The 18,393-nt window shown below is 40.2% G+C and overlaps 1 protein-coding gene across 1 annotated transcript; it reads right to left on the bottom strand.

Moving 5' to 3' along the window:
- Positions 1-2,911: 2,911 nt before the first annotated feature.
- Positions 2,912-17,507, bottom strand: LY96 (lymphocyte antigen 96). The gene is made up of 5 exons (XM_019643574.1): positions 17,288-17,507; positions 11,610-11,699; positions 7,125-7,253; positions 4,685-4,737; positions 2,912-3,031 (listed from the first exon to the last, which is right to left on the bottom strand). The coding sequence occupies exons 1-5, from the start codon at positions 17,397-17,399 to the stop codon at positions 2,933-2,935; spliced, it is 483 nt and encodes a 160-aa protein (XP_019499119.1). The 5' UTR covers positions 17,400-17,507; the 3' UTR covers positions 2,912-2,932.
- Between the last annotated feature and the right edge of the window lie 886 nt (positions 17,508-18,393).

Raw genomic sequence — 18,393 nt, 5'->3', positions numbered from 1 at the left:
TTTCATACACCATACACCTTCACCCCTTATAAATAAAGATATTCTCTTACCTAACCACGCTACAGTTATTAAAATCGGGAAGCTTAATATGGAATTTGAATTTCATCTAGAGTCCACATTCCATATCATTAATTGTCCTAATAAGTTCCTTTATAAGCAGTTTCTGTCTGGGCCAGGACCAGTCCAGGATTGGTTTAGGATAGTGTTTAGAACTATATTCTACATCTATTTTTGTATCCTGTATATATATCTCCAATAAGAAAAATGAGGAACTAAATTATGGTAGAGCCAAACAACAGAAATTCCTGCAGCCATTAAAAATAATGAGATAGATCTATATGTATTGACTTGGAAATATCTCCCAGATTCAAATTAGAAAAACACCATACAGTAATTTCATGTTGAGAAATGTGCATGTGTAGATACATGTAAAAATAGCATTTATAGCGTGATATACATATGAATGAAAAGTCACATACCAAGCTGCTAAAATAGTTTTGGGGGAGCAGTATAAAAAAAAAAACGAAAAGGGGAATTTCACTTGTTGCTCTATGCACTGTGTGAAATTGTTGTAATGAAATGCATTAATTTTTATGATGTCAGAAGTCAGCAAAGGTTTTGTGAATCTAAGGAGAATTTCTCATTTTAAAATGAAAAAAGAGTTTCCAATTACAGAACTGCTTCCACCTGTTGTTTTTTTGAAACTTGATGACACCCTACGAGGAACAATTTTAAATTAAAAAGAGCAGAAGCAAACAGGTCATCGATAGCCCTCCAGTTGTGTTCTTCTTAAAACAATATCAGGAGAGGTTTACATTAAAGCAGCCCTATAGGAGGACTTCTCACCACCCCTCCATCACCTTGTTACCTGGATTACTTCAAAAGCTTCCCAACTTTCCCCTTCCTGTTCTACCTAGATTGCTGCAAAAAGTTCCCCGGTTTTTTCCCCCGTGCCTGAGCAGATGGCCGCCAGGCTAAGCCTTTTTAAAATGTGAGCTGATGTCATTCTCCTACATGGAGCCCTACAGTGGCTTTCCATCTCACTCAATGGCCTACATACCCCTACGGCACATGCCTACTCACCCCTAACATGCACTCATCTCCCCTCACTCACTTCACTTGAAAAGCCCCCTGTTCTTCCTCAAGCACACCAGACACGCTCTGACCCCAGGGCCTTGGCACCAGCTGCTCTCTCAGTCTGCAATGCCTTTACTCCCAGGAAGCCACATGGCTGGTTCCCTCACCCCTTTGAAATACCATTATCTCAGTAAGGCCTTTCACAATCACCCCATTTAAAACTGCAACCATCACCACTTCCCCCAGAGTCTCTCTCCCCCTTCTCTGCATTATTGCTCTACATATCACACAGCACATTTGCTTCTAAAGTACTCTAATATTGACTTTTTTTTTTTCCCATCTCTTCCCACAAAAATCTAAGCTCCGTAAGGACAGGGATTTTTTTTTTTTTTTAATCTTCATGGTTAAATTCTGTACAACCAGCTTCTAGACAGGGCCTGACCTATAGCAGGTGCTCAACAAATATTAGTCGAATCATTACATGAATATCTTGCTTTCTATAGTTATATATTGTTTGACTGTTTTACAAGAAGAAAATGCTCCTTTATCCATGCAACAAATATGGATTCAGGGCAAATGCCAGCCTAGGTGCTCGGTCAAGAGTGCTCAGCAAAACTGGACTGACTGCGCGGCCCGGGCTCTAGTGACAGATGACTGAAGTAATGACAAAATGAGGGGTCTGTATTGTAAGGAAGGGACACAGGCATGTCACGAGGAAAGCTGGCCCTGCCTGGGCGAGATAAAGGTGGGTGGAGAAAAAGGGATTTGGGGGACCAAGAAAACCACAGGAGCATGGACGTGAGGCTCTGTGCTATGATTTCGCTGCGATGTTAACCAGGGCTGCCTCTGCCCAGGATGGAAAGGTGTGCGGTAGACTCCGCACAACCAGCTGATAATTCCCTAAGCAGCACCTGAGCCAAGAGAGGGCCACGCCCCTTACAGAGGTGAAGGGGTGAGTGCAAGGTGGAGTGGAGGAGTGGAGTCGAGGCAAAGGGAGCTGTGTGGGCAAAGGTGCTGGAGTGGGAGGGGACACGGAACATTCTGGAACAAGAGAGAGCAAGGGGAGGGTGGCGGGAGAAGGGGCTGGAGAGGGAAAGGATTGGCAGGACCCAGCGGGCCCTCCAAAAGAGGCCACCTTCATTCCAAAAGGAATCAAAAAGCCACAGGAAGGGCCTTGTTTGCTCTTGTTTCGTTTTGTTCCATTTGCATTGTGGTGACATGATCGGACCTGTATTTTGAACGTAGTATTGAAACTGCCTTTGTGGAGAATGCTTTCTTTACCTGAGGCACCTGCCCAGGTGCAGGAAGATCAGTCAGGAGGCAGCGGAGTGATCCCGGCAGAGCAGTGCTGGTCACCTGCCCTCCGCAGGTAGAGGCAGGAAATGGAGAAAGGTCAACCAGTTCAAGGGATTTTATTACCTGTGTGTTGTGGGCTGAATTGTGCCCCGCCCCACCCCCCAAATTCATATGCTGAAGCCCTAACTTCTAGTACCTCAGAATGTGACTGGATTTGGAGAAAGGGTCTTTAAAGAGGTTTCTTACGGGTGGACCCTAATGCAATATGACTGGTGTCTTTATAAGAAGAGATTAGACACACAGACAGAGGCCATGTGCAGACATAAGGAGAAGAAGGTTATCTACAAGCTGAAGGGAGAGGCCTCAGAAGGTACCAAATGTACCGACACTTTGATCTCAGATTTCTAGCCTCCTGAACTGTGAGAAAATAAATGTCTGTTGTTTAGGCCATCCACTATGTGGCATTTGTTTTGGCAGCCCTAGGCAACAAAGACACTGGGGAAAAAAATGTAAGTAAAGAATAAAAACCTTTAAAAAATAAAAATATACTAGATTTATTCTAATTGAAATTAGGGCTGTATATGATGGTAAAATTCAAACAAAAGAGCAATTCTTCAGTAATCCCGGTGATGGCTTCTACAACAAATCTGTACAGTCCCTGAAAGGAAGAATAAGAAATACATGTAATATAAAATATTAGATGCTTCTATTTTGAAAGATTTTTAGAAGAAGTTTTCCTTACTAGGAGGAAGTCATTTAAATGGGACTGGTTCTCATTGTTCAGTTTTCTAACGAGATGAAACCTTTTTGTATGCCTTTGCAGTCAGCAAACAGAAGACACATTTATTTCCCAATGATGAAAAGGGTGTCTTTTAACGACTTTTTTGAAACTAGCCTGTGAGATTTTCAAATATCAGATGTCACTTGTAAACAAAATACATAAAGAATATTCATTGTTAAAGTTTATGTTAAAATAGTGACCAGGCCGGCCGAGCGGCGCGTTGGTTAAGAGCTGGCTTGGGATGCCAGCTCTGAGCAGCAGGGCCCGGTTCAGATCTCAGAGGAGGGCCAGTGACACTGTCCTCTACAGCTAAGATGGTGAACAACAGCTCAACCTGGAGCTGGGCTGCCGTGAGTCGCCAGCGACGCAAGGCTGTAGCCCCTGCTGCAGTGGGCTGCCATGAGCTACCATGTGTGTCTGGCAGCCAGCGTGAGCGGCCAGCAGCTGGCGTGAGCTGCCAAGAGCTGCTGTGAGTGGCCGTCCAGAGGCTGGCGACCGATCAGCCTCGCCCGGGAAGAGCACAATGATAATACCAACATGGGCCAGTGAAGCAACGTCCTCCACAACTAGACTGAAGAACAAAAGGACAGCAACTTATCTGTTCCCCTTCCCCTGATTCCCCAGTGCTGTTCCCCTCCCTCAATTCCCCAATAAAATCTTTAAAAAAAAATAATTAAAAATAATAAATAAAATAGTCACCAAAAAATGAAACGTGTGCAAAAAATGTGTTGCTAGGTGTCTAATGCAAATATCTAACATTTCAGCGTTATTATTCATGGATGCAATTACAGAGTCCCACACAGGGGTCATGCAGTGCGTTCACCCCCACGTCATTCAACATATCAACAAGGAGCATCTGTATTACCTTCAGCCATATGCATTAGTGGAAAAATATGAAGTGAAAAAAAAGAACTTTCTTTTGTGTAACTTTTTTATATTTCTGTATTCTTCGGAAGGAAGAAGTGGCCAAATTCTCAAAACCAAATAAAACTTTAAAAAGAAACCTTTTGGGCCAGCCAAGTGGCTCCATTGGTTAAGAGCACGAGCACTGAGCAACAGGGTCGCCGGTTCGATTCCCACATGGGCCAGTGAGCTGCGCCTGAGCTGAGCGGCCACTGAGCTGCCAACAGGTGGCAGGATGGCTCAGCTGGTGAGAACACGTGCTCCTAACAACAAGGTTGCTGGTTCAACTCCCATGTGGGTAGGTGGGCTACGCCCACCCACAACTAAGATTGAACACAGCACCTTGAGCTGAGCAGCTGCAAGCTGCCAACAGGTGGCCGGATGGCAACTAGGCTTGGAGCTGAGCTAGCTGCGCCCTCCACAACTAAGATTTAGGGACAACAACTTGGCTGTTCCCCTTCCCCAATTCCCCAATAAAATCTTTAAGAAAATAAAAACAAAAATAAATCTTGAAAATGTTAATCCTGGGTCACAATTTTTAGAAGTTGTGAACAGCTTGCTTCAGATACTTAACACATCTGTTTCTGCAAAAGGTTAAGAAAGTACAAAATGACTCTTGAACAGTACCTTAGAGAATCGTATTCCCTTGAAGGAGAAATATATGCTTGTATTCACAGTCTCTGCAAAAAAAAAACACAAAAAGGTATTGGTTATCCCTTGGTGATTTTTTTTTTTTTGGTAGTATGGCATGCACCTTTTACACTTTTACTACTGGCAGCAACAGTCTCAAGCAAATTGGAGAGAAATAATAAGTCTTACACTGGATATGATTCTCCTGTGGCTTGTCTGCCATCTCAGGCCTCCATCAGTTCTAGCCTGTATTTCATCTCTTAGGGGTACAAACTTTAAGTCCCACTGGTTTCAACAATGAATGGGTGATGAACAAGCTACTGCTAATATGCTTCATTTGAAGCTATATACGAGGTCAGACACTTAAGTTCATTAACTCATCCTAGAGCAAGTGCTACACACCTCACTGCTGAATATCACTATGGTCACCTTCAAAGTACTCCCCTTGGGAAGCTATGCACCAACACCAGCGCCTAGTCCACCCTTCAAAGCAATTTTGGAACTCTTTTTCCGGAATGACCATCAGAGCTATTGTCATATTACACTTGATGTCCTGAATGACATCACAGTGTCTTCCTTTTAGTATTTCCTTTATCTTCAGGTAAAGAAAGAAGTCATTGGGGGCCAGATCAGGTGAGTAGGGAAGGTGTTCCAATATAGTTATTTATTTACTGGCTAAAAACTCCCTCACAGACAGTGCTGTGTGAGCTGGTGCATTGTCGTGACGCAAGAGCCATGAATTGTTGGCGAAAAGTTCAGGCCGTCTAACTTTTGCACGCAGCCTTTTCAGCACCTCCAAATAGTAAACTTGGTTAACTGTTTGTCCAGTTGGGACAAATTCATAATGAATAATCCCTCTGATATCAAAAAAGGTTAGCAACATCATTGCAACAAGTTTGGGAACTCAATTGTCAGACCTCGTATATGCATATTTAACATTGCTGCTCCTTTAGTAAGGTACAATAGAGAAGACTCTTCCTAAAGGTGGAAGGGAGGTTGAAGAGGCAGCCAGGACCCCAAAGCTCCTCTCAATGCCACTATGAGAAAGCTAAGTATTTAGTTACTGTTAAAATGCACAGCCTTGAGCCTGGCCCTGCAGAGACTGTGGGGCACAGAACCATGGGCAGAAAAACCACACTCCACTGACCTGCTCAGAAACAACAAAGGATGAACTTAACCAGGTTAAGGATAGAAAGACAGAAATGTTTTGGATCTAACAAAAGCAATAGTGACCATAAATCTTTTTTTTTGTAAGTCCTATACATAGTTAAATGCAAAGCTGTAATGGTGATTGTTCTCAGAACAGACTAAAGACAATCCTTAATAGCAAATGAATAGATTCTGTCTGCATATATGCCTTCTGTTCTCACAAATAAGCATTTATTTTCTTTTGGCTGTATCCTCATTAAGGATGCTAATACACTGAGATGTTGGATCTTGGGCTTAGTCAAGTGATCCTGTCTTCATGATCTTATGATCTTTCATTCTAGGCCAACCCAGTTCAAATTTAATAGCTCAACAAATATTTATTGAAAGCCTATTGTGTGCCAGGAGCTGGGGAGACGAGGGTAAGTGCACTCACTAACTCTTCCCTCAAAGACTGAAAGTCCACTGGAGATACAGACAGGCAAAGAAGGAGTTAAAAACTGCAATATTGCAATTAAAAGGTGCAGTAGGCATAAAGGTGGTACCGCATTTTTGGTAAGTTATGGCTCGGGCCAGAACTGAGTGTCCAAGTCCCCAGTATAATCTTTAAAAAATAATAATAATAATAGTAATTATTATTATTATTTTTTAAAGTGTAGTAAGGTATACTTACAACTACATAAACAATATATGTAGATTAAAATATGAGAAGGAAATACGCCAAAATGACTTTAGAAATACAATTCTGTGACTTCATTATTGTTTATATTTTCCATTTTTGGTAATGTGACAGCATGATATTGATAATCTTTTAAACCATTTAAAATACTAGTTTAAAAATTATCAAGGAAAAATTCATGAAGTTGTAATAATCAGGTCTTACACTCGGAGATTTTATGATTCTGTGAATAATTCCAGGGTGGAAAAAATGAGGGGTAAGACACAGAAGCAACTAATGCAGCTGCAAAGAGAAATCTAGTGAGTTTCTATGAAAAATAATAAATGTAATGTTTAGAAAAAGAGATCTATAACCAAGGGTAAGTGTGCAATATTAATGTGAACAAGGTAAAAAATTTAATATCCCTTCAACCACACTCAAGGAAACATCACCTTAATAATAACTCAGTAACATAATTGTAAAATGTTTAAGCTGCTTAAAGTAAAAACTTTGAATGGAATTAAAGAATTAGTATTGGAAAAGAAACTTCACATTTTCAGTTCATCTCATTTTCATGACATTCTCATCAAGTCTGAGATTCTATTCTGAGAGCACTATAAGTTGAATGCTTACCTCCCTTCAGAGCTCTGCAAAAAGAATACTGGGCATCAGATTCTCGACAAATAACTTCTTTGCGCATTGGAAAAATCAAGGATTTATGAGATAAATACAGATTGAAATATAAATTTTTCATGTCTCTTCCTTAAAAAGAAAAAAAAATCCCATTAGTCCTCAAATAAGAAATTATGTTATAAATAATAATTAACATTTATTAAATATTTAAAATATGCCCCATGCTTTTCCACCATTATCTCATTCCATCATCATGACTACCTGTCGTATGGGTATTATGATCCTTGTTTTGCAGAGAAAAAAACTAAAGTTCTGAGAGGGTAACTGGTACATTCCACAGCAAGAATTATCTGTGCTATGCCTAAAAATAGAGAAACATATTTTTTTTTAAAAAAACTATCAAATGAAGACACAAAATTTTCTGTTCTAGTTACAATTCTGCCAGGAAGTTCAAAGAAAGGAAAGGGAGTGACAATAGTCAATTCATGCCCCCTCTTTAGTAGTTTTGATGACATATTTCTTGGAGAACAAAATTAAACCTTTTGATCAAAAATTAGATGGGGCCAGCCTAGTGGCTCAGTTGGTTAAGAGCTCGCTCAAGAGTGCGAGCTCTGAGCAACAGCGGTTCGAGTGCCAGCCTGAGCTGAGCAGCCACTGAGCTGCCAACAGTTGGCAGGAGGGCTCAGCTAAAAAAAAAAAAAAAAAAAAAAAATTAGATGTATGATCTCTGGGTTAAAACAGGTGATAATACAGTAAAATAAAATTATGCTCAATTATTTCACTTTGAGGAAGCTATTATCATTGGCACTACACATCAATATTGAGCCCTGCACTGGAAAACTGTTATCAATTTTATATTAAAAAGTTGATCTTTTTTTTGCTGAGGCCACTGAACTTATCTGTTTGGGAAAGTTTCACCATTGGGTTTTAGCACTAGAAAGTGTCCTTCAATTTGTACTATATTTATAGTAAACTGAATACAGCAACATTAAAACAAATATTTTCTTTGGGTAAAAAAGAAAAATGTATGAGCTATTTATTATTCCCTCATGATCTCCCTATTACCGATTAACATGGAAAAATCCGGCTAACAATGTATTTTGCTCAACTCTTCTAAGTTCTTCAGTGGGCCCGACTGGAAAAGGTACAATCTTTTTCATTAGGAAAATAAATTCTAGTAACCACTACTTCCCTGAAAATATTTTCCTAATAAGGTCACCAGGACTCATTGTAGCCATAAGCAAAGGAAAAGTTCTCCATCTTTAAACTGAGCTTGGTTACGCCTAACAGAACTGCCAGTTTCTTCCTCAAAACTCTCTCCTGCATGTGGCATTGGTGCTTCCGATCTCTTCTGGCAGATCTCCAGCCTCTCGGACTTACTCCTCTCAGTCTATATCATTGATTCCTCCTTCTGAGGGTTCTGTCCTCGGTTTTCCTCAATATTTATTCTGTGCACTCGCCCTGGCTTTAAGTACCACACAAGGTGATCATTTCCAGGTCACCATCTTTAGTCTCAGGCTTTCTCCTGAGCACCTGCCTCATATATGCATTCAGCATCACTATGCAAATGCTGCTCGTCACGGCACCCAACGGATCCAAAATTGATTTCCTCATCTTCATCTCAAATCAGCACTAGAATTCCCCACCCCAGTAAATCTTACTCACCTCCTTTTCCTCCCCATGACCACGGTCTTAAGGCAGGCCCTGGTTACTCTGAGCTCAAAGTGCCACCAAACTTCCTAATTTGTCTCCACTTCCACACTTTCAGGGTAAAATATGGAGAAGAACATCATAGGGTCTGCTCCATGGTCTTAGGCCTGAACCTCTCCAAAACCAGGGATATGGGCAGAAGGTGAAGAGCTGCTTTCACAAGAAATTCCTTGAGACACAGGCATGGGGCAGTCCTGCTGTTGTGTCCTATGACAACGCAGGACAAAGGACCTTCTTCCATTTTTTGCATGGAACACAGCGTGTTCTGGTCTTCAGTGACCCCAGGAGAGGAAGCGCCATTTTAGCCTCTCAGCCGTTTCCATCTTGAGATGCTTCTTGCCCTGGGACGTCACTGTGGTCACGTGGGCACCTGTACCCAGGTTGATGGGAGGAGCCACTTGTGTGACTCAGTAGTTGGGGATGTTAATGTGGGTGTTGGGCGGAGAGACCAACACTCAGTGGCTGTCATGTGGTAACAAAAAAGACTGGTTTTGAGCTCACCTAAGACAACTCCAGGAACTACCAGAAATAACTTTGAGGGAGGCTTATGGTCCAGCTTTCTTTGTCAATCGGCTAATGATACACAAATAATTTACTAGCAAGGCCATAAAGTCTCAAAATAAATATTTTCCATTCCCTATTTTTGGCTCAAGGCTGTACTTTTAGCTCTTCCTGAATATAAGCAGAGATAGCACACCCTAAAAACAAGGTTGATGTCTAGAATTGGACCCCACACTTTATACAGACGTTCTAGTATAGTCTGAGGAAACACAGGTCACAATTGCAAAGCACTATAAAAAATACGGCTGAATAATTCTTTTGTTACTGCATTAATATAACGTTCTGGAAATGTCATGTTTAGTGAATGATGAAGGTATTTGTGGTAGCCACGGAGGTACGCTACTCAACCCTCCTTCCAAAGCACCTCCCGGGAGCAAGACGGTTGGCAGACAGCCTCCAGCTGCTGCTCCTTCAGGTCCATGTCAGCCCTTATCCAGAGGCAAGGCTCTTACAGGTTGCTCCGCTAATGACTGAGCCCTGCACTAGAGCCAGCCTCCCCCTGCCTGTCATGGGACACCTGTAACAGCCAATCTTTGCTATAGGGCTCCCCACTGACCCAGCAGAGAGGATTTCAGGGATGCATTTTGGACTGATGACCATCTTACCAAATTCTCCTTCCTTCCCTCTCTCATGGAACTCTTCTTGTCTAGAGAAACTTTTTAAACGTTTCGACCCTGTCCCCAAATAGGTGTTATAAGTGCATTATACCCTAGGATTTGTACAAAGGCAAACACTCATAACCCATCTATGACAAACAAATAACAACACAGTAACTCTCACCTTTACCAACTGTTTTGCACTAATTTTTTTTTTTCTTCATTCTGTTCTCTTTATCAGAACTGCACCTCAGTCTCAATCCTCCCCTTGCCTGCTCTGGCACTCTCTTCCCTTTATTGTTCATAAGCATTTCCCCCTAATAAATCTCTTGCATGTCTAATTCCTTCTTGGTATTTGCTTTTCAGAGAACCCTGAGTGTTACCACATTGTATTATTATGACTTGGGCCTGGGAGGATACAACTCACTTCCTGTTTGTAAGGGCAAGGGGTTTGCTTGAAAATCAGGTCATTTGTTTTGTAAATAATCACTTCTGCCAAACATCTAGGGGTAAAGCACAGCACACAGACCAGAAAAAAAAACACACCTGAGAAAACAGGAAGAAAATGTAGAGCCTTAGTCAGGCAAAAGTTTAGAAAAAAAGATATTTCTTTTTCTCTTGGCTACGAAAGTGAAGTGAACAGGGTTATGGTTCTTTTCTAAGTGCTACCACTAAGCCTTACTGCTATCATTTCACTAATCGTGCCATTTTATCTACAGGTCTGTCCGTCTTTACTGCGAGATTCTTGATGGTCAAGAGAATATCTTATTTATCAATGAATTCACAGTATTTGTCACAATACTTGAAATATACTATGCATTTACTGAGCATTTTTTAATGAATAAATGAATGCAGAAACAAAGTGTCGAAATACAGGTTGAACAATGAAATTCGGGAATATTAAAACATGTGTTTATTGTCTATTATTTCCAGGTTCTCAGCTATCTTTTTTCTTGTAAACTGGAGAACCAAAATCAGGGGGAAAAATTTTTATTTAAGCTTATGTATGGGAAAGTACTTTGTAAAGTCCAAATATAAGCTAGGATGTAATGATGATACTGATGATGAAAGCAATAATCATAATAAGGATAATTAGAATTGAGGTTTTCTGGGACCCTATGGCATACACACAACAAAGGTGACAGGTAAGAGAGGATAAAAGTTTTATGTGTTTTCACAGACACTCAGATCCAGCCCTATACTATCAGCATCACCCAATTTAGTTTTTGCAATGCTGATGACAAGTAAAATCATAGAGAAGAAAAACATGACAAAACATAAAATAAAAAACATTGTCTTCTTTCATCACATCTTTTTGTTGTTGTTGTTAGAAAGATCATCTTTGGAAAAAAACATGCTGGCTTGCTCCTACACAGATCTTTAACTAGTAGAAACCCAACTTTACTTATCAGTTACATAGATAATGATTGACAAAGGATATACCTATTGGATTGTTAAAAGTCTCACATAAATGTGTACTGTTTTGAGATATTAAGACTGTGGCAATTTGTTACATAACAATAGAAAACTAACACATGTACATTTGGAACACAATCATTTATCACCGATATTTCTTGAACCCTCTTAACCGATCTAAAATAAAAAACTTTGGACTTACTTGGAATGTATGAAATAAGCAAATATCCATGGCTTCCCTTCAATTCTAAACAGGGAGTAACATTTATTGAAATAGGCAATCTCATGTTATCTAAATGGAATAAAGATAATGTCAATAAATTATTATAAATCATTTCCAATAAGTAAAGTATTCTAATATTTGACCCTAAAAAGATGCCCTTAGCATTAAAATTGCATCATTTTAGAAAAACTAAGGGTGGTTAAAATATCTCCCTCCCCAGAGGAATGATGTCAGCAAGATGGCAGAGTCGGAAGTCCAAGACCCTTCTTCCCCCCATAAACATCAAAATCAGCAACAATTCATGGACAAATTGCCTTTATGAGAAATCAGAAACTATTTGAGAGCTTCTTGTAACCCAGGAGAACTCGAATTCAGACTCACTGAAGCTGGTAGGGAGATTCAGGACACCCTCTCAACAGAGACCCTACACAATCAGGAAAAAAATCCCCTAGCCTCCAGCTTCACTCAGGAGAGAAGAGGTTGTTTCATGCATCCAGACCCCCAAATTTTCCAAGGGGGATCCCCAAAGGACTGAAAAACTAGAAAGTCCGAACAGACCTATCACTAGTATGGAGATTGAATAAGTAATCAAAATTTCCCAACAAAGAAAAACCCAGGACCAGATTACTTCACAGGTGAATTCTACCAAACATTTAAATAAAAATTAACACTAACTCTTTTCAAACTCTTTCAAAAAAATTGAAGAGGAGGAAACACTTCCAAACTAATTTTATGAGCCCAGCATTACCTTAATATTAAAGCAAGGCAATGACATCATAAGAAAAGAAAACTACAGGCCAATATCCCTGATAAATATAGATGCAAAAGTCTTCAACAAAATACTAGCAAGATGAACTCAACAACACATTAAAAGAATTATACACCATGACCATGTAGGATTTTTCCCTCAGATACAAGGATGGTTCAATATATGAAAATCAATTAATGTGCATAATAGTATGAAGGATAAAAAAAAAAGTCACATGACCATCCCAATAGATGTAGAAAAAGTGTTTGATAAAATTCAACACCCTTTTGTGATAAAAACTCTCAACAAACTAGGATTACAGGAAATGGCCTCAATATAATAAAGGCCATATATGGAAAGCCAATAGCTAAATATTATATTCAATGCTGAAAAACTAAAATGTTTCCTCTATGATTAGCAAAAAAGCCAAGACACCACTCTCAACAACTGGAAGTCAAAGACCTGGCCAGGTCAATTAGGCAAAAACAAACAAATAAATAAATGGCATTCAAATTGGTGAGGAAGAAGTAAAATTTCCTTGTTTGCAGATGACATGACTTTATATATAGAAGACCCTAAAGATGCCATTGAAAAAAACTATTAGAACTAATCAAATTTAATAAAATTTAAGGATAAAAAATCAACATACAAAAATCAGTTCCATTTCTGTACACTAACAATGAACTATCTGAAAAGAAAATTAGAAAAACAACCTCATTTACAATAGCACCAAAAAGAATAAAATACCTAGGATTACACTTAACTAAGGATGTGATAAACTACATCCTAAAAATTATAAAACACTGAGGAAAGAAATAAAACAAGACGCAAATGGAAAGACGTTCTGTGTTACTTGATTGGAAGGCTTAATGTTATTAAAATATCCATATTACCCAAAGCAATCTACAGATTCAGTGACAAAAATCTCAATGGCATTTTTTACAGAAATAGAAAAAAGAACTCCAAAATTTATATGAGACCACAAATAGCCAAATTAATCCTGGGAGAGAGGAGAAAATCTAGAGGCATCACACTTCCTGCTTTCAAACTATTATAAAGCTATAGTAATCAGAACAGTATGGTATAGCAAAGACAGACATATAGACCAATGGAACCCAACAGAGAGCCCAGAAATAAATCCATGAATATATTGTCAAATGATCTTTGATGGAACCAAGAATGCACAATGGGGAAAGGACAGTCTCTTCAACAAATGGTGCTGGGAAAACTGGGTGTGCATGTGCAAAAGAATGAAAGTAGACCTGTAACTTACATGATACACACAAAAAAATCAACTCAAATGGGTAAAAGATCTAAATGTAAGATTCAAAACTGTAATCCTAGAAGAAAATATAGAGGAAAAGCTTTAAGACATTGATCTTGACAATGATTTCATGAATATGACATCAAAAGCACAGGCACCAAAAGCAAAAATAAACAAGTAAGACTATTCCAAACTAAAAAGTTTCTGCATAGCAAAGGAAACCACCAACAGAGTAAAAAGGTAACCTACGGAATGGGAGAAATTATTTGCAAACCATATATCTGATAAGGGGTTAGTATCCAAAATGTATAAGGAATTCTAACAATTCAACTGTAAAAAATGAATAACCTAATTTTAAAATGGGCTAAGGACTTAAGTAGACGTTTCTCCAAAGAAGACAAGCAAGTGGGCAATAGGTAAATGAAAAAATGTTCAACGTCATAAGCATCAGGGTAATGCAAATTAAAATTACAATAAGGTATTACTTCATACCTGTCAGGGTGGTTATTATAAAAAAAAACAAAAAAACAAACAAAAAGCACAAGTGTTGGCAAAGATGTAAAAAAATTAAAACACTTGTACATTCTTGGTGGAAATGCAAAATGCTGCAACCACTATGGGGAACAGTATAGAGAGATTCAAATTAAAAATAGAACTGCTATATGATCCAGCAATCCCACTTCTGGGTATTTACCCAAAAGAATTGAAATCAGGATCTCAAAGGGATATTAGCACTTCCACTTTCATTGCAGCTCCATCCACAATGGCCAAGACATGGAAACAACCTAAATGTCCATTAGTAAATGAATAAAGAAAATGTGATACATACGTACAATGGAATACAATTCAATCCTAAAAAGAGAAGGAAATTTTGCAATTTCCTCAACATGGATGAATCTTGAGGACATTTTGCTAAGGGAAACAAGCCAGTCATATAAGGACAAATACTGCATGATTCCACTTACATGAGGTGTCTAAAATAGTCAAATTCATAGAACCAAAGAGTGGGATGATGGCTGCCAGGGGCTGGCGGGGAAGGGAAGTGGGGAGTTGTCATTAACGAGCCTCAAGTTTCAGTCAAGCAAGACGAATGAGCTGTAGAGACCCGCTGCACGACACTGCGCCTATCGTCCACAAACGTGTTAATATACACTTAGAAAAAGAGGCGGGTAGATCTTGTATAAGGGGTTCTTGCCACAGCAAAGCAAAATTTAAAATATTGTACGAATACAAAAAAGGGAATCTCCCCCTAATGTAAATAGATGAGTGTTTTAATGTCCTTACATTGTTACAGTGGGGGTTGAAGGTACTAAATTATGTTAAACTGGGGGTGAGAAGGGGAGAAACTCTCCCAAATGTATTTTTATAAAATTACTTGCCCCCGTTTGGGACTTTTTAACCTGTTATTTTCTCTATTTTTTTAGTTTTATTGAAAAATAATTGACATACATCACTATAAGTTTACCGCATACAGCATGAAGGTTTGATTTACATATATTATAAAATGGTTACCACAAAAGGTTCAGCTAACATCCATGGCCACATATATATGTGTATACACACACACATACACACACAAACAATTAAGTTCCTGAACTTAATTGTCCCACTTTCATATATACACATATATAATTCATATATATATCACAACTTCTTTTATCCATTCATCCATCAATGGACACTTAGGTTGTTTAGGGGGTGACACAGAGAAAAGGCCGTATGAAGATATGAAAACACAGTGAGAAGGCAGCCATCTGCAAAACCAGGAGAGAGGCCTCAGAAGGAAACCAAACCTGCCAACCCTTGATCTTGGACTGCCAGACTCCCGAACTGTGAAAAGTAAATTTCTGTTGTCTCAGCTGCCCAGTCTGTGGTGTTTTGTGATGTGATGGCAGCCCTAGCAGATTAATACACTGTATATATACCCAGTGGTTTGGCCAAATGGAAGTCATCCTCACAGAGAAGACTGAATCGGGAGTGGCTGTTGTCACCAACACCCTCACAACAATGCCTAGAGGAACCAGTGTTTCCCACACGGATGCACTTTCGGCTGGGCCAGCCTGGATTCTCTCGGGTGGAGAAGGGAGTGACATGGCCGTGGGGATGGCGGCAGGCAGAGCCTTGCTATAGCAGTGCACTTCGCTTGCCCCCCTCAGTCCTGACAGCAGGTGGGTAGCAAGGGAGGACCCCCAGATTTCTCAGCATTAGACAGAAAGACGCAAGATCCTCCCTCAAAAATCAGATCAAAAGACAAATCAAATTATTGTTCCTAAGAGACTAAAAGCTAATAATAATACGAAGTGGTGCATTAATTAGAGGCCATCTGAAACCGAGCACAGAGACGTGTGGGGCAGAAGGGCCAGAGCAGAAGAGAGAAGTGGGGGCCGAGTGGCTGAGGAGTCTTCCTGGAAGGGCGCAATGGACGGAGGTTTTGTAGGAATGGAGACATTCCACGGGTAAGCTGAGAGGGAATTCCACACAATTCACAAGTGGGGAAAAAACCCACGAGTGTGAGGTTGGCGATTACTCTTAATTCCTTGGAAATAACTTCATATTACCATTTGCCAGAAGTGTGTTTCTCAGGACAGCCAACACACACTCAAAAAATAAAATAAAATAAAATTGACAATCTGGGGACTTCAATAGGTTTCTTTGTTGCAGAACTTCTCAGAACTCAAAGGACATTTGTAAATTTCCCCCAAATGCTTAGACCATAAATCCCTTTTCCCGAAAAAAATCTCAAAGAACTAATATTTTGGGGAGCCTCCCTTTAAACCTTGCTGGTATAATCAGTGGGCAGAAAAGGCCAGCCCACTCAAGATGAGCAATGCAGTAGCAAATACCAAACCAAAACAGTGGTCAAGCCCTGGAGCTGTGCTTTGGGGGGGCGGGGGGAGGGCGGAAAGGGCAGGGCAGTGGGGAGACAGTGATACAACCAGCAATAGCATCATTAGGTTAATTAAAAAAATAATAATCAGGGCTGTTTCTATGTGGCTCTGTGCTAAAAATGTAACGTCATACCAATCCTTGTGAAATAGGTTCTAAAATCACTTTCATTTTACAGATTAAAAGAACTAGAGCACAAAGAGGCAAAGTGAGTATTTTGCCCAAGGTCACACACAGCTATAAGTGACAGAGCCAGGCTTACATCCAATTAGAGAGATGATTCCAAGTGTCTTCAAAAATCACAGCCTGAAACACATGCAAAACACCCATCATATGCCCAACACTGCTGGAAAACAAAAGTACAGCTTCGAGCAATCACCAGGGGCAGGAGGCAGCTAGGACTGTTCCTCCATGCAAAGAAGAAGCAGTTTTGGGAGGCAGGCAAAAAAAAGCTCAGAAGCAGACAGTTCTGCCAAAACTGGGGAGAATGTGAAACTGGGCTCAAGGGAGAGATAGCTGACCGCAGGAAACAACAGAGGCACTCGGAAGTCAAGTACAACACAATTTTAGAGGCTGGTGGGGTCTGTGAAGGATCCAGAAAATCCACACAGGGAAGTCACCAGCCATCAGTCTTGCTGTCGGCAGCTGCTGGAACAGGCAGTCGTTTCCCGTGTCCCAGCGACGGCAGGGCAAGAAAGGAGCCTGTGAAAACTCCTCCTCAAAATAGCTGAGGCTGCGACATGTTGCTGTTTCACTTACCACAGTAGGTATACCAAACACTCACATCAGAGGAGTTGCAGATCCAGTGTTGCTCCACCGGGTCAGTAAATGTGGAAGAAAACAGGGTGGACAAGAGCATAAATGGTAACATGATTTAATATCTCCAAAACTTAAAAAATGCAGTCAGTAACTAAATCGTCGGACTCTCCCCTTGCAGTCAGTAGAAAAGATTGAACTTAGTCATCAGTCACATGATTTCTAAGTTCCGATCCAACTGTTTCCTCTTTTGGGTGTATGTGTGTGTGTGAGAGAGAGAGAGAGAGATTTGAGCACTTCCTGCAAGGGGAGAAAAGAAAAGGATTTTGAAGGTACTCTTTTCTAACACTTGATGCACTTGAGAGGCCAAGAGCTTTAAAAATAAAACAAGGTATTTCCCAGTCAGCAGTAACAGAACCAGTCTGGAGGTCTCCTTAGAATCCCACCAGACTTGCACCCCTTTTCCATCTGCATTGCTGTTCTCTCGCACAGGCTCTTTCCACAATATCTCGTGACCCAGAGAGCTGGGTCTATAGAGCTGAACTGACTAGTTGTATGTAAACCACAGGTGCAGCCAGGGGCAGAGCCATGCTGTGTGAGATCCCAAACGTGGGACAGTAATTGTGGCTCTGCATTGTGGGCAGGGGCCCCCCCAGGCTTGAACATGCACCTACTCAAGCGAACTCCAGCTCCAGGAAATAGTTTGAGCCTTAATAATGAAATGGCCATTGTTTTGTGGGTTCACAAGTATTTCATTTCAAAACTCACTCTATTCTAGAAAAAAAAAAATGAAAGCTAATCCTTTAGATACTTTGCTACCTGAAATTCTTTAAAGGATATAGTTTGGGATTAGTAGCCAAAAAGGGCATGGAGTTGGGACCTAAAAAATCTGTTAAGTTTACAGGGAAATAATCACGTGTTGGTCAAAGGTTTTACTAAAGAAGTGCGCTACTTTCCCTTTTTTTAAAAAAAAGATTTTTATTGGGGAATTGGGGGATGAGAACAGTGCTGGGGAATTGGGTGAAGGGGAACAGACAAGTTGCTGTCCTTTTGTTCTTCAGTCTAGTTGTGGAGGACGTCGCTTCACTGGCCCAAGTTGGCACCATCAT

The sequence above is a fragment of the Hipposideros armiger genome, unplaced genomic scaffold, assembly GCF_001890085.2.
Source record: "Hipposideros armiger isolate ML-2016 unplaced genomic scaffold, ASM189008v1 scaffold_80, whole genome shotgun sequence".
Classification (NCBI taxonomy): domain Eukaryota; kingdom Metazoa; phylum Chordata; class Mammalia; order Chiroptera; family Hipposideridae; genus Hipposideros; species Hipposideros armiger.
The sequence above is the reverse complement of the archived record's forward strand: the minus strand, read 5'-3'. Positions and strand labels throughout refer to the sequence as shown.

Bases quoted from the DNA above. Each gene is read 5' to 3' on its own strand.
- LY96 (XM_019643574.1), bottom strand. From the start codon at position 17,399: ATGTTACCATTTATGCTCTTGTCCACCCTGTTTTCTTCCACATTTACT. The intron at 11,700-17,287 runs GTAAGTGAAACA...TATTCCATTTAG, and splicing joins TGTTTGGTATACCTACTGTG to ATAACATGAGATTGCCTATT. The intron at 3,032-4,684 runs GTACTGTTCAAG...TCTTCCTTTCAG, and splicing joins AGGGAATACGATTCTCTAAG to GGACTGTACAGATTTGTTGT.